Raw genomic sequence first — 15,927 nt, forward strand, 5'->3', positions numbered from 1 at the left:
AGCTTGAATTGAAGGCATGACCCGGGATCCGACCCGGTACCTACACGGGTCCGACCCGGGACCGACCCGGAAAGGTCCCGGCAATGTCCCGGGAAATTTGGTATGTTTGACATGTGTGCAGAGGTACAGGTGGATGCACCTGATGTTCAAAATAAAACTTCTTTCAGACTCTGATGATCAATAAAATATTTTTTGTTCAGTCTCTCTCTGTGCGGCCCGGTACCAAATGGCCCACGGACCGTTACCGGTCGGTCGGGCACCGCTGCAATAGACAATACAAAGCGTGTGTATCCACTGAGTCCTTTTTGTAGAATGTGAACGTCGCATGTATTATGATAAGTTGTATATATACAGTATATATCGATATTCCACCATAAGGTTATCCCTGATCATATAAGGCTTTGAAAGAGCATTTAGTATTTGTGTTTTTTAAAACAATGAATGAAATTCCCAGCCGTCATCGTTGAGTGCATTACACTGGCCACGGTATTAATACAGCCCCATCCCGTCTCTGTCTCCCCCGCTCACCCCACCGCGCGCCTGCTACTCATCAACCGTGACGTCAGAGCGGAGCGGCGCGGCGCGGGGGAGCTGTCCTCGCGCGGAGGGTGCTACTGCTGAAACAAGATGGCTGTGCGCGCAAGAGGAGCAGCGGAGGAGAGCTGAGGCAATGCAGAGGAGGAAGAAGAGGGGGGCGAGGAATTCACTCCTGTGTGTCTTGTCCTGCCAAAAGAGCGACAGCTCCGCGGAGAAAGAGACCAAGCGTTTCTGAGATGATGCTGCTCAGTTTCCGGTACCTTTTAGGGTAACGGTTTGGCGGTTTGAGTACAGTTTTTTTTTCTTTTTTGTAACCAAGAGACAAACGGACTGACCAAACAAATCACGGAGCACTAAGTAGAGGACAACCTGGGACGCTCACGCCGCTATTAGAGATGTCCCTGCTATGTGTGGGAGGTAAGACAGGCCATTAAAGGGGCAATTAACGCCCTCCGTGTTTGATGTTGTTGAAGTATCACTTGCTCAGGGTTGAACTGCAGCAGTTGTCTGACAGAGCCTGCGGGCTCTCAGCTCCGAGGAAAAGTCTGTGCTGCCCGAGCCGCGGAGGGTTTGTGCTGATCAGTCATTAAACAGCAGCTCCACTCGTCCTCACGGAAACACAGCACGTTTGTAGTGGGGGATGCCATTGGGATGATTGTAACGGCACTATTGCTGAATGACATGTTTGCTTAATTTACTGTTTGACCTCAAAAAACATGCATTGTATGAATGAGCTATATGATAGCAGAACCAGGGAGACAGGTAGAGGCTAGCCCAGTCGTGACTGTTATCACAAACATTCATTGGCTCTGGGAGTTTCTATAAATGTCTTCACGGTGGAGGAGAACCGCTGTTTCCTCCCATTGAAAGTACTGTTGCGGTTTCTCTCTCTCTCTCTCTCTCTCTCTCTCTCTCTCTCTCTCTCTCTGTCTCTCTGTGTGTGTGTGTGTGTGTGTGTGTGTGTGTGTGTGTGTGTATCGACCACTCTGTTCATTCATGTGTGGGCAGTCAGAGGCGGAGGAGGACGAGGAAAAGCCCCTACCGCTGCCGCACCGCTTGCCGCCTCCGTCCTGCCGCTCTGCTGTAGTCGTGAGGGAATACTCGTAGTCGAGCGGTGCTCGTCACTCCTCAACGTTTTCCCTGAGGCGATGCGTCACCTCCTCCTACCAGACTTCCTGAAAGCACCTGATGCTGACACTGTTGCCTCTCAGCGCGATGAATAAGCATCTGCTGTGATTGCTCAGAAAGTAACACCGCTTCCAGCTTCACAGTATATAATCAGGGGAATACAGCCCAGGCTGAGCGAGAGGGGTCTCCTACGAAACGCATTTTGTGGCCCTTTGTTGGACAGATCGAAGTTGAATCAGCATAATCGCAAAAACAACTTTCGCATAATTGGACTGGAACAAACAGGAATGATAATTAGCAGGGTTTTGATGGGCTCACTTGATTTTATGCAGAGGAGGACCTATTTAAGTATGTCCTGACTGCTGGACCTGAAGCTGTTGATCTGTAAAATGTCAAGTAATGTCAAAGTAAAACAATAAAAACGTCTCTGTTTGAGCTGAAATAATTGGTCAATTAGTCGATGAGCTGATTCAAAGAAAATTCAGTGGAAAAATAATGAACAGGTTTGCTAATTAGTTTACTAAATAATTATAATAAGCATTCTTTGCAGCCAAATCCCAATCACAAATGCCTAAAGCCTTAGAAGTCTTAAAATTGCTTGTTTTGACCAACAGTCCAAAACCCAAAGATATTTAGTTTTTAATCAGTTAAGACAAAAACAACACCTCACATCTGAGTAGATGATGATGGAGTAGTTATTTTTCTGCCGATCAACCAATCGACTCGACTAATCCTTTAAGCTTCATCCGATCTAGTCAGTAAATGAGTGTATAGAGCTATATTTGACCTCTAGACGATTGGCGTAGATGGAATAATGGCAACGTGAGTACAAAAGGAAAGTTAAGGGCATTTCAAAGTCACCTTTTATACGTCAGGCCCATTATGGATGCAACCCCACCTCATCCTGTCCTGCCAGGTCCACCCACTGAGTCAGTCCCAGGTGTCATTAGAGCCCTGAGCGTTATTCATTCATAAACACCGGCTGCGGCTGTCAGTGTCGTAGACTACGAGACCTGGCAGAGATCCCTCTTTCTGTTCCTGTTACATCATTCATGCTTACCTGACTGGAGCTATTTCTGGCCTCCACAGTACTTTGTGCCTCTTGAATAGGCAGCATTTCTTTGGAGCATCTGCCGACAAAGCAGAATTGAAACACAGATACAGATTAACTCTGAAAAACTTGGCTTTCTTTCCTGCAGATATCCCACATACTTTCAAGTCCAGTTTTCTCCCCGTCTTGTTTTGGACACTAAATCTGCCAGTGTAATGTCTCTGTCAGCAGTTGCGAGGACTGCTGCAGATCTGTGTGTGTATATGATCCCTCAGAATAAGGCGCTGTCTATCTGAATCATGTCAGCCCACATTTTGTCATTGGATGGCTGAACTCAGCTCTCCCGCTCCCTATTTTACATTCCCTGACAGTTCAAGTTGAAGGGTTTGCTTGATTCCCTGTCAAGCCTCCGTTTTCTTGGCAATAGGCTTGGTTCCCATAAGACACAGTCTGCTGTGTCAGAGCTACTTCCTGAATGAAGTATCTGCTCAAAAAATGGCGTTGCACAAAATTTGCTGTCTGGCTGTACAGATTATGCTGTGCATCCTCTGATTAATGAATAAGAAAACAAACACACTTTGATTTGTCATTTAATGAGTTGGTGACAGATGGTTATATCTTTGACCTCATGCTCTGAATCTAGGCTACTCACCCATAACCTACATTTCAGCTGGTTGATCTAATGTTACAGCCCTTCATAGGCATATTGTTTATGAGTTATGACCACTTACATGTGCAGCATTCGCGTGTGCATTGGGGGGTCGTCCTGTGCTTAGATACATGCAACTGTGGCAAAATATTGTTTTGGAGCTTGTGGACATTTCTCATTGTAACTGATCCTGTCACAGAGATTTATGACAGTATGCTATTATTAAGCTTCAGCTTTCCACTGTCGAAAATTCAATTCCGTTTTTATTGATCCTCCTCATGTGCTGATCTATTTCCAGAGCTGTTTTAGTCTTGACACTAAAACCCGGCAGGTTCTGATGTGCTCTGCCTAAACAATGTAAAGGACTGCTGAGAACATAGCTTGGTTTCTTTCTTGTCTTCTCTGCATTGTATTGAATAGTTTCATTTGCTTTTAACATTCACAGTGACAGCTGTTTGAAAACAGAAATGGAGCTTAAGTAAAGATGCAATGTCGTGACGTTGAGTTGGCAATAAGGTAGCTGAGGTATGAATGGAAACAGAGATTTAGATTTTTTATCATTGCTGCAGGTGTATGTGAGTGAGTCACTGCAGTTTGGTGTGTGTGAGTGTGTGTGCTGATGGAGCAGCATGACATTAAGTGCTGCAGATTTAGCTTGAATTTGTGTGTGTTGTATAAAATAAATATGAAGTAAAAGCAGTGAGAAATAGAAACAAAAAGCGTCTTGCTGACTCAGGGCAATTTTCCATCAACTTTTCATTTTGTGGTGGTTACTATGGCGACGGGTTCTGGTGTGGATGGTCCGTGGAGAATATTGTGAGATAAGCCATGAATTGGTGTTCATGTCGCATTTCTCATGGGACAATAAAGGTGCAGGTTCGGTTACATAATGTGTTAAGCTTCACTATGCATTTTATTAATACAACCCTGTGTGTATTATCTGCACACACCTGCAGTGTGGTGTGGGGATCTTCTGGAGCATGTGGGTCCGTGGTGGAGAGCAGCGGGTAGTAGAGCATTAAAAATGTATGTGTGAGTTACGTCAGAGCTGGTAAAAAGGTGGTGCAGAGAGAGGGCCCTTAACTTTACGCTGAAAACCCTCTGACAGACGTGTTTGATAAAGGTGGGAATTTTGCCTTTGAGTGCTTGTACAATAAACAGCTTCCCAGAGTTAACAGACACATTGGGCTGCTGCATATTGATGTGTTTAATTATGAAAAAATGAAATGGTTTTATTCTTGATTTTACAGTACATTTACAACTGGAATTTCTTCTAATCAAAACATGTTATTAATAAAAATGTATTTGTTGTGGTCATCTGTGTAATCTGTGCTGTGTTGTTCCTGTTATTTGTGCGTAGGCTTGCTGTACTTTCTGTTTCTAAATCCCACACTGATGAAGCGCAGTGGGAATGCCGCCCATTTTCAAGCGCTGTGTGTTTCTGTGTTTTGCCACCACACTCAGGGCCAACATGTCTCGACCTTATGGTAAAAAAAGGCTGAGCACTCGGTTCAAATCTGCACCGTTGCAATTTCATTGTCCTGCGTCAACACTCATGTACCATGTGAATATGCACTGTATATCTTCTGGCAGTCAGTGGTGATCTGAAAATATGTCTAAATACAGTAATTTTCATGAGTTTCATGTGGTATGTATTTTATTAAAATCCAAAGACTTTGTTTTCATTTGTCACAAGCATCCTTTTGTTGCTTGTTCGCTGTGTGAAGCCAGAACAGAGGATGCAGGAGCGTTCAGAAGTGAAAACAGATGGTGTTCCTGTGTGTGATTTTGTCCCTCTCTGTGTTTCCACAGTGAAGAAAGCCAAGCTGGATGGACCCCAAGGTAAGACCTGGGATCCTGGAAATAGAAAATAGAAAGAGGTAGATCATGGGGGGGAGGGACTCACTGTTTTGTGACATAAATCTTAGACTGTGGACATATTACATGCTGCAGCCATCAATGGAAGTGAAGGGATGGGAAATTGATCTGGAGAATATAACATCTATATCTCAGCATTGTTATGTCAACATTGTTATTTTCTAATGCTGAGGTGTTTCATTGTAATACATCTCTTTCTTCATCCCTCTCTCCTTAACAGAGAAGTTCAACACTTATGTGACTCTAAAGGTACAAAATGTGAAGAGCACAACCATTGCTGTCAGAGGCAACTTGCCCAGCTGGGAGCAAGACTTCATGTTGTGAGTCCTTCATCATCTTCAGACAAAGCTCCCTCTTCTTCTTCTGCACCTCCCTCTCCCTCGCTCTTTCCTTTGCTCTCACCCTCTCATCCGCTCTCCACTTCAGCTGCTTGAGTGCTTCTCTATTTTTTTTCATCTCATGCTTTTTATCAACCTTCCTCCCTCCCCTCTTTTTCACTCCTCCATCCCAAGTGCCCTTTATCCCTGTATTGTTTCACATAGCTCTTCCTCTCTGCATCCGCACATCCGCCTCCAACAACTGCTCAACTACTCTTCTGTGTCTTTTTCATGTGCTCTCCCTCGACACCTCTGCCCCTCTCATCCTCACTCTCAACCTTGGCTCCCTCCCAGCCCCTCTTTCCTCTCCTCTGTCACTTCTTCTAAACACAGCTCCTTGATCTTCATATAGTCAGCCTCTTCTCCTCCTCTCCCCATTTCCACCTTGCTTTCCACCCCACATTCCCTCTCCTCATATCTGTGCTCTCTAGCCATCATTAGCAGCATTACCCACTCAATTAGTTTGTTTGAGCTTGGGCTTCAATACATTTTGGACTGCACTGCAATCACGAAAACATTACACAACGCAGAGTATTTGACATGCAGGGAGATCTGGTGTGGTATTGAGAGGGTAGCAGCATATGGGCGATGAATGGTGCGAATCATTTAGCATGTGGGATGCAGCAGGGAGGCTGACTGCGGAGTCCTGTGCATTTGTATGATGTTCGGAGGCGTTGAGCATTGTGCTGGGGTTGCATCAGTGAAACTGTGTTACGTAATGTTTGGGCTGCAGAGAGAGTCTCATCCCCTCCTTCAAACTGCCTTTAAACAACTGTGCCCCCTCAGTCACTGCCATGAATCACATAGGCACGTTTCTTGAAAGGAGTCACCACTGAGACGGGAAATCCAGCCCCCCTATTTCTTAATTAAAGTTCCCACTTTGTCCCTCCAGGCATGCGATACAATCACCTCCTCCACTGCCTTCATCACACTCCTCTCCTCCCTCCCCTGATTCATCCCTCTCTCTCTGTCTCTGTCTCTTTTTTTCTGTCCTGCTGTCTTGTAAATGTTTTATGTTAGATCCTCTCAGGCTTTCTCCCACAGAGACGTGTCTTATATTTGTCACAGTGAAGCCCACAAGTAATTACTGTGCATCTTGTGTGTGTATGAGTGCCTGTGTGTGTTTAGCATCTATCTTTAAACAGTGTGGTGGCAGAGGTACTCAGATCGTTTACTTGCTTCATTCAAACTCCTACTTTAAGGTCCAGTGTGTAGGAGTTAGTGTCATCTAGTAGTGTGGTTGCAGATTGGCTAGCTCAGTAGCTCTCACCTCACCCTCCACTACAATGGCCTGAAATACGTGAAAGGCACTCTCTCGAGTCAGGGTTGGTTTGTCCATTCTGGGCTACTGAAGGAACATTATGCTGCAACATGGCGGCCTCCTTGGAATAGGACCTGCTCCCTCTGTAGACATAAAGAGCTCATTCTAAGGTAACAAAAACACTGTACACATTTTTAAGTGATTATACATGAAAGAAAACATGATTTGGAATATTATGTTACTTTTCTGCCAATAGATCCTCCTTAACCTACACACTGCTGGACCTTTAAGTAAAAGTATTATGAGCAAAATATACTTGAAGTATCAAAGTAAAAGTACTCATAATGTAGATGAATGGCCCCTGTGAATTGTTTTATAAGAACTTATTAGTTAGTTAATACTGATTCAACAATGTGTAAGTGTCATGTTATTATTTGAGGTGAAGGTGTTTTGAAATGCTTAATATACAGGTCAGTAGTTTGGTCCCGTGGTTCCAAAGTCACAAGTTGGACTACCTCCAGGGAGAAAGAAAGAAAGAAAGAAAGAAAGAAAGAAAGAAAGAAAGAGAGAAAGAAAGAAAGAAAGAAAGAAAAAAGTTTTGTTTCCAAATAAATTAAAACATTGGAGGAGTTTAGAGGGCAAATCACTCTTCAATGCATAGACAATGCATAGACATCTAAAAACACTGCTTCAATCTCATTTAAAATTTATTTTATTCTTGTTTTGTAAGGTTATAATGTGATTTATTTGTATAATAAGTAGTTACTAGTAAAGTAACTTGTAACTACTCAAATAAATATAGAGGAATAAAAAGTACAATATTTTTCCCTTAAATGTAGTGGAGTACAAGTGTAAAGTAAAAACAAATGGAAATAGTCAAAAAAGCATAGTAGTTGAGTAAATGTACTTAGTTTCTTACCACATTAAATGCAGTCTTAATACTGTCAGTTATGTTTTCTCTTGATTTTGAATTTTCCTTTCTCTCTTTCTCTCCAGTGAAATTAACCGCCTGGACCTGGGTCTGACAGTAGAGGTGTGGAACAAGGGGTTAATCTGGGACACGATGGTTGGCACCGTGTGGATTCCCCTCCGTAGCATCCGTCAGTCAAATGAGGTTTGCCACTAACCACCACCACTTAAGAAACACTGTACACTGTACTGAACACAGTCTGTGTTTGACTTGTTTTCATCACGTTTCTCTTTGTATAGTGTGTTGTTTGTGTGTCAGCTGTGAAATGTCTCTCTGTACACAGGAGGGTCCAGGGGAGTGGCTCACACTGGACTCTCAGGTCATCATGAATGATAACGAGATCTGCGGCACCAAAGATCCCACTCTACACCTGGTGCTGCTCGACACGCGCTTCGAACTGCCTCTCGGTGAGAAATCCATATTCACAAACTGTCAATGGGCAGGAGAAGATGAAACAAGCCCTGGAGGGAAGGAGAAGATGACGAATAAATGATGTCTGTGTGTATATCTTCACAGCAAACAGTGATACATGATCACCAATAGTCTCCCTGACTGATTTATTCACCTGACCTATTTTTCTCTGATATGTTTTCAACCTTGTCTGTGTCTATGTGTGTCAGGGAGAGTGTTTTTGTCCTTTCCCTCTCACCGATCAAGCTTCCTCTTAGCATTGATTAGGTGTCATTTTCTTACTGTTTCCCCTTCCTCCAGTCGATATTGTGCACCTGACTCCTCAGTTTGTGGACCTGACCTATTTATAGGGGTTTGGCTTTAGGGCTGTAAGTGAAAAGGCCACTGTTCAATGTCACTGTTCTTTGAGCAGAACGAGGTATGTGCAGTTCTACAGATGTTGAAAACAGACAGATCTGGATCAAATAATATTCAGCTTACTTTGTCATCATTTGCGGGTAGTTTGTAACAAAAATGTTTTGTGAATAACTGTTTTAACAGCCTACATAGCGTAGGTGGAGCTCCATTTGGGTTGTTTTTGTTACCTGAGTTTGTCTGGCTTGTTTTTTTCAGATATCCCTGAGGATGAGGCTCGATACTGGGCCAAAAAACTGGAGCAGCTCAACGCCATGAGGGACCAAGATGTAAGCTGTCACCCCTTTTGATTTAATACCCCAGCATATCCTCACATTTCAGGAATGTGCCAACATGATTAATTGGGGGAATAACTCTGTTACACATAACAAGATGAAATCCAGCTTCTCCATTTTCTCCACTTCCTGCATACAATTTCAAAGCCTCCCTATTAATTACCAGTTAATCTCTTTCATTCACGGAAGTTTTCCATTTGTCTGACTCCAGTATTCATACCAGGAGGAGCAGGAACGCCCTCTCCGTGCACCAGGGACCCAGTGCTGTAAGTGACCGATCACTGTTTGTACCAGTCATTTGTTTGTGTTGAACAAGAGAATAACGTGTTTAGCTGTTGAGATGTAATTAGATTGCTTTAGCTCAGCGTGTGCATTATGTGTGTAACCGCACATGGGTTGCTGTGTGTTAGAGTGGAAAAGAGCTTGGAACGCTGCACTGTAACGGATCAATAGCGGTATCAGATGTCCGGAGGAAAGCTCCTTCTGGATGCTGCTGTGCTTCGACTATTGGCCCAGTCTGCCGAGCCTGCTGAGTTGGCTGTCTGGTGCAGGTGGAAAGACTTGGAGGCTTAGCACTCCCTCTGTGCTCTCTTTCCTTTCTCCAGCTCCATCAGGGAACTTTGGAGCATGAATGGCATGAATGCATGTTTATGTTTGGACATCTGGGAGCCAGTGTTAATCAATACTGACACCCTCCTGTTTTTTATTGTAGGTAACTGGAGCCTGTGGGGAGACCAACAAAGTAAGTGTACAAAAATGCATACTGTACATGCAGTGCAGTCCATAAGTATCTGGAGAGTCAAACATTTTTCAACATTTTGGTTCTGCAATCCATCATAATGGCTTTGATATGAAACAGTACGTTTGCAGGTCAAGTACGAACTTTCAGCTTTGATTTGAGGGTGTTTACACGCATACTGGTTGAAAGTGTCGGACTACTCTAGGACAAATGAGCTACGAGTCCTTCTGCTGATCTTCATACACCCTTAAAGCTAAGGGCCAGTTCATCCAAATAACCAAAAAAAGTTCTCTTTTACCTTTAGTAGTGCAGATGGTTTTGGTTTTATTTGCTAAGGTCTAACCCTCTCAGTGATTCCTGCCACCACCACCCCCAAACAATGAAAGTAAATTAAATTTCTTAATTTCTTCTATTAAATGTAGAAGATTAAACAACAACCGAAACAGTGTCCTTGTTACTCTACAATCAAACAGACCTCACTGACAACGGCTTCATTTGTAGCAGTAATTTGGGTCAACCGACCCTTTGATATCAGTCATGGTACCATTTTAAATCCAATGTTCTGCAGTACAAAGCCACAATTATGAAAAATATGGCACTGTCCAAATACTTGTGGACCCTCACTGTCTATAGTGTACATTGACATTGATATATACACACATTAGATATGTGCAAAAAAAACGATCTCTCTCCTTGTGTATCTGTCTCCTTCTCTCTTGCTGTGATTAGCAGATGGTCTTATATAAGTGTCTGTCAGACTCACCCACACGACTGCATGATTCGTCTCATCTCTGTTCACTCAGGGGAAGAAGGAAAGAGCAGGGGGGTAATGATAGATGGTGAGCCGATGAAGTGAGCGAGACAGAGAGAGAGGGAGACATGTGGGGACACGGTTGAAGTGAGAAACAAAGTTCGATGCCTTTAATTAGTGTTTACACGCCCAGATAGATGAAGATGAAGGTGTAAGTGGTGCGGCAGCCGCCTACCTCAGAGTGCAAGAGACGTTGATGGATAGTGATGAATGATTAATAGATGCTGGTTTCGCTTTTGACTGATTCTGCACCGTTAAAGTCTCTCTTCACTTCCCTCCAGGATGTTAATCTCTGATCTATGGACACCGCAGAAGAATAAAGCATCTCTTTAGCATGCTGGAATGGATTTATGTTCAGTTATGATGATGAGAATGAGAAGGAAGCCGCTGATGATGTTCATCATGTGCTGCATATATGGATGCACTCTGAATGACCTATATGGGTCTGGTGGGGGTTCAGCAGTGGAAGGCTGCCATCTCATCTATATTATCTGTAATTATCATAGTGCTAAAAGATCGGTTCAGAGCTGATTAGAGCCTCTTATCTCTTTGCCACTTGACAAGTCGCGGATTGGGATAATCACTTTCATGATGTTCTTTTCTCTTCCTCTTGCTTTTATTTTTTAAACCCTTTTTCTTTTCTCCTGTTCCTGTACTCTATGAAGACACCAACAAAAAGACTAATTTGTTTTTTCTCTTGCCTTGTCCCTCTGTGTAGATGAAGACCAAGACAGTGCTGTAGATGACAGGGACAGCGACTATCGCAGTGAAACCAGTAATAGCATCCCCCCTCCTTACTACAGCACATCCCAGCCCAACGCCTCTGTCCATCAGTATCCCATCAGCCACCAGCACCGCAGCTCCAGAAGCTTCTCTTACCCGCGCTCTGGCAACAGCCACGACCTCGAGTACCACCACCAGAGGACTGTCAGGTGTGTGCATGCTTCAGTGTAATTATGACTGGAAGTAATGATTCATTTCATTATCGTTGTTTGGTCTGTGAAATTGTGAAAAATGTCCATCACAGTTTTCCAGCGCATAAGGTGACTACAGATTGCTTTTTTTTGTCCGACCAACAGTCAAGTTCTCTTTCAGTTCATTTGAGCTGGGAGCCATGAATATTTGGCAATTTTGCTTAATAATTTACTTAAATCGAGACTGCATAACATATAAAAAAGATATAAAGGAAGAAATAACACAATATTCCTTTCACAAATGAAGGCTTTGATTTCTAAACAGTTAAATGCATGATAGCCAAATTTAAAACAGGTTCTGTTGCTGTAGCCTTTCTTGGTCTGATATGATCAGTCACTTATGGTGGCTAAAGTTAACTAACTTTACGTAGCTCTTACTGTGACATTATTGAGTTAGTTTGCTGACTTGACTATGACTCTCATCTGCTTCTGTTACCGTTAGGCTATTAGCGTGTAGCATTTTGCTGTAATTGCTGCTTGTGGCCACAGTGGCTGCTGTTAAGTTAATGAATATCATCAAAAAATTCTGCAATGCAGTGTGTGCGTGCACACAAGTCCTATTTTTCTTGCCGAATTGTTTACAATACATTTCTCTGTTTTTATTGACATATTCCTCACAGACTGGGGATGAAACTATGCATCCCTTACCTCTTTCCCTATGAATTATTCAACCTGCAATCTAATGGTCAATGCTGCACATAAGATTAGCTGCTTGTGTGAGTGTATTGGACAGGGCAAGCACCTCACACCCCCACCCATTCTTCTTCATCTCACCCCTCTCAGCTCTCTACACTCACTCTCTCCCTCCCTGCCATCTTTCTCTCTATTTTGTCTCTAAACTCACCACTCTCTTCCTGTCTTCACTATCTCCCTCTCTCCCCCATCCATCCTCCTTCCCTCTCTGTGCCTCTATTCTGTTTTTAATAGCCCCATTCATCAAGGAGTATAAATACTTTTTCCCTGTTTGTTGCATTTCTGGATGCTTGTTCTTTTTCTTTTGTCAGCTTTCTGGAGGCCTCTCACCTTTCTGTTCTGCTCTATTTCTCGCTGCTTGTCTGGTACTCTTGTATCCCCAGTGCTTTTTATCGATTAGCCATCAGCATTATTCCTGGCCACCCCAGGATATGTAGAAAAGGTTTTTGGTAAGGCTGCCCAGTAGAGTACAAAGTGTACAGTCCATAAAGCGCCCTAATGAAGTGCTCTGTAAGCATTTTTTATATTATGATTCATAACAGGAGGAAAAACCATTTACGATATACGTATGTATGTATACATGCAGTAATAACTTGAATGAAAGTGTTTCTATGTTTGTTATAAAACTGTATACCTGTCAAGTACAATCAGTCTCTTCTGGGCGTGTGGTGTTCTTGAACTTAAGTCTGTTTCTATTTTCTCTCTTCTCTTCTCTTCTCTTCTCTTCTCTTCTCTTCTCTTCTCTTCTCTTCTCTTCTCTTCTCTTCTCTTCCATCCAGTCCCTCGGGGAGCTATGCCTCGTCTGCAGAGCTGAGTCGGTGCAGCAGTCAGCTGAGCGAGGAGGACTATGGTGGTGAATATGGGGAGAGGGACCCTTACGACGAGAATGACTCCTACCACTCCTGCCACTCCTCGGTTAGCTACAGTAAAGGCTCTCCAGATTGGGACCCCGATGAGACCCAAGGGGCATACAGCGATGAGGGCGGCTACAGCAAAGATGGAGGAGAGGAGGCGGCTCTGTACGAGGAGGATGATGGAGGACTGTATGAGGGAGAAGAGGAGGGCCTCTACGAGGATGAGGAGATGATGTATGATGATGAGGATTTATACAATTTGGATGGGACCCTCAGTGAGGACATGGAGCCACCATTCACCCCCACACCAACATCAACAGCCCCCACAGCTCTGGATGTACCCAGCTCCAGACCTCCTCTGGAGAAACAGCCCTCTTTACACCAACAGCAGCCCCCGAGTCAACCGCCTAGCCAAACATCTAGCCAGTCTCATCCTCCTGGCACGGCCCCATCAGCACAGCCTCCCTCTGGTCAACCAACAGCTCAACCACCTAAACAGCCCCAGCCCCAAACACAGCCTCAGCCCCAGCCAGCCCCGTCTGCCACTTCCTTCTTCTCGATGGCAAAACCTCTAACAGCTGCTGTCACAGGTTTGGCCTCTACTTTCCTGTCTTCAGTTCCCACCGCCCAGCCTGCCCAGTCTCATCCTGCAGCCTCAGCTGCATCTCAGCAACACCAGGCTGCTGTGGCCAACACTGTTCCTCCATCCCACCCTGCCACCATGGCTAACTCAGCCTCCCAGCCCCCATCCACTGCCATGGGCTCTTCCTCCCAACAGACCCCATCCTCAGGGCAGCCCCAGTCCCATCTCAACGGTCCTACCACCACACAGTCAGCTACCCCTGAGGACCAGACTCTCCAGCTGGAGGAAGAGCTGTGGGAAGAAGAGGAAAAGATGTTGGACAAGGAGGCCAAGACGCCCCCTGCTCAGCCAGAGGAGAAGCTGCCTGTGGAGGAGACAGAGGAGCATTTTGAAGAGAGCAGACCGCCGACGCCAGAAGAGGAAAAAGAGATGCCGCCTGAGAGGTAGGAGTGAGGGTTGAAAGGGAATCAGATCAATGAAACAAAACAGCAAAAATAAACTAGAAGAGAAACAATGCGTTTACCATCAATCCCAGAAATGTGTCAGCTGAAGAATGAAAAACTGTTGTTTTCTATTTTAGTCCTCCAGTCATAGAGGAGCCCAAAGAGCCAGTGGATCCAGCAGTCAGAGCCAAAGAGAACTGGCTAAGACTCTACAACAAAGTCTTAGAACAGCTTCGGGAGGTAAGATCACACATTTATCCCAACTCCGGTTTGAAATTCCAGTCCAGTCCTCCACAACAGTCCAGTCGGAGTCCTGAAGTTGTTGGCCTGGTTCAGCTCCACCCTGTAATCTAAAAGATATACCTGAGTTCAAGAGACTCTAAAAGTGTCGACCAAGTCTTTGAAATATGTATGTGCAGTGCATTATTTATGTGCAAAGACAGGGTACATGCAGTAAGTTCTTGAGTTCTAGTTTGATGGTGCTTTTTGCTAGACACCAGAAAGCAGGCCTAATGTGTTTCATATTCTATGATTGCTTCCTTTTGGTTTTCTTAAAATAAAAATGCTGATGGCTCGACAGACAGCAAACGTTTTATTTTAGTTTGGGTGCAGCACCACAGCACTCCTTGACACAGCTGCTTGATTTAATTGTACACATTAAGTTTTGCTTGATTGGTTTTCACGTGCATATTTTATTCACATATTATGTTGCTGTTCATTACGTTTGGATTCAGTTATGCAGAGAATTAATCACTTGCTTTGATGTTTATGTTGATGTATGTCGCGTTGCATTTTTTTTTTGTACATTTGGCTTCCCTTCGTTTGTCCTTTTTTTTGTTTGTTTGTTTGTTTGTTTGTGCCAACCCACTTTGTTTTCTTTCCAGTTTCATGTCATTGCCATAGTGACACTCGCATGCACTTTGCTCGACCATCATTGGAGCATGCTGTCAGGTAGGTACAAAATGCTTGAGAGAATGAAGGAAATGCCTGCAACAGATGTCTTGTTGAACTCCTCACTGTCTGTAAACAGGCACCTTCACTCTGCTCATCCATCCTCACAACAATTTGAACTTGTCTGTTTAGACAAAGCATTTTTTGCATAGTTACATAAACGATTTATGTATTCTGCAATGACATGAATAAGGGTTATTTATTGAACTACACTAGGTATAGAGTATGGATCATATGGTATGCCTTGGCAGATTTATTCAGATTTATTTTCCAGGCGTTGTGTAAACCATCCAAAATTGTGCAAAAAGGGGATGGGATTTTAGATGTGAAAAGTTTCATGATCAGATAAATAAACTCTAGTGATGTAGCATTCATACAACATATGAATGCTTGAAAAGGCAGCAGGGATAAACTTAGCATAGCTTTTTTGTCTTCTGACACTTCTTTGTCTCTCTCAGGCTCGAGGAGAAACCTCCAACTCACTGTGGTTCGGTAAAGGAGGGTGAGTGTCTGCTGTCAGTTCCTCAAGTAACATGAAAAACGTTAGATATCACACAGTGTATTGGTCAAGCAAATGCAATGACTTAAGAATTAAAACTCTATTTAAATGATCCTCAGATCATTGTGGAACCCTGCCACCGCTGCTTTAGATTGAAAACGCCCTTCTTTAGTTCGGGAATCCTCTGTTCTTTTTCATTCTGATCCACAGGCTTATTCAGCTCATGGCATTTGGCCAATGAGTATTGAACGGTGGTGGGCTGCCCTGACTTAGCTGGCAGGTCATTTGTAGATGAGGCAAACCTCAGAGTGGAACTGACGCTGCATACTGAAGAAGTGCTAAGTTAGCCAAATAGAAACCCAGCAATTATACCCAGGTGTGTGGAGCGTCATTGTCACTGTTTGAGATGAGGCGGCCTGTGTAATTAAA

At 43.8% G+C, this 15,927-nt stretch overlaps 1 protein-coding gene across 1 annotated transcript in view; it reads left to right on the plus strand.

The window, feature by feature from the left end:
• Positions 1–597: 597 nt before the first annotated feature.
• LOC143329502 (protein unc-13 homolog A) overlaps positions 598–15,927 on the plus strand; it is a 31,997-nt gene continuing 16,667 nt past the window's right edge. Inside the window, exons 1-12 of the mRNA XM_076745423.1 lie at positions 598–954; positions 5,178–5,207; positions 5,464–5,563; positions 7,878–7,995; positions 8,135–8,258; positions 8,875–8,945; positions 9,163–9,217; positions 9,664–9,693; positions 11,220–11,433; positions 12,948–14,048; positions 14,186–14,288; positions 15,458–15,501. Coding sequence (XP_076601538.1) covers positions 933–954; positions 5,178–5,207; positions 5,464–5,563; positions 7,878–7,995; positions 8,135–8,258; positions 8,875–8,945; positions 9,163–9,217; positions 9,664–9,693; positions 11,220–11,433; positions 12,948–14,048; positions 14,186–14,288; positions 15,458–15,501 — 2,012 coding nt within the window. The 5' untranslated portion in view covers positions 598–932. The remainder of the gene's footprint in view (positions 955–5,177; positions 5,208–5,463; positions 5,564–7,877; positions 7,996–8,134; positions 8,259–8,874; positions 8,946–9,162; positions 9,218–9,663; positions 9,694–11,219; positions 11,434–12,947; positions 14,049–14,185; positions 14,289–15,457; positions 15,502–15,927) is intronic.

Source organism: Chaetodon auriga, chromosome 12, assembly GCF_051107435.1.
Source record: "Chaetodon auriga isolate fChaAug3 chromosome 12, fChaAug3.hap1, whole genome shotgun sequence".
Classification (NCBI taxonomy): domain Eukaryota; kingdom Metazoa; phylum Chordata; class Actinopteri; order Chaetodontiformes; family Chaetodontidae; genus Chaetodon; species Chaetodon auriga.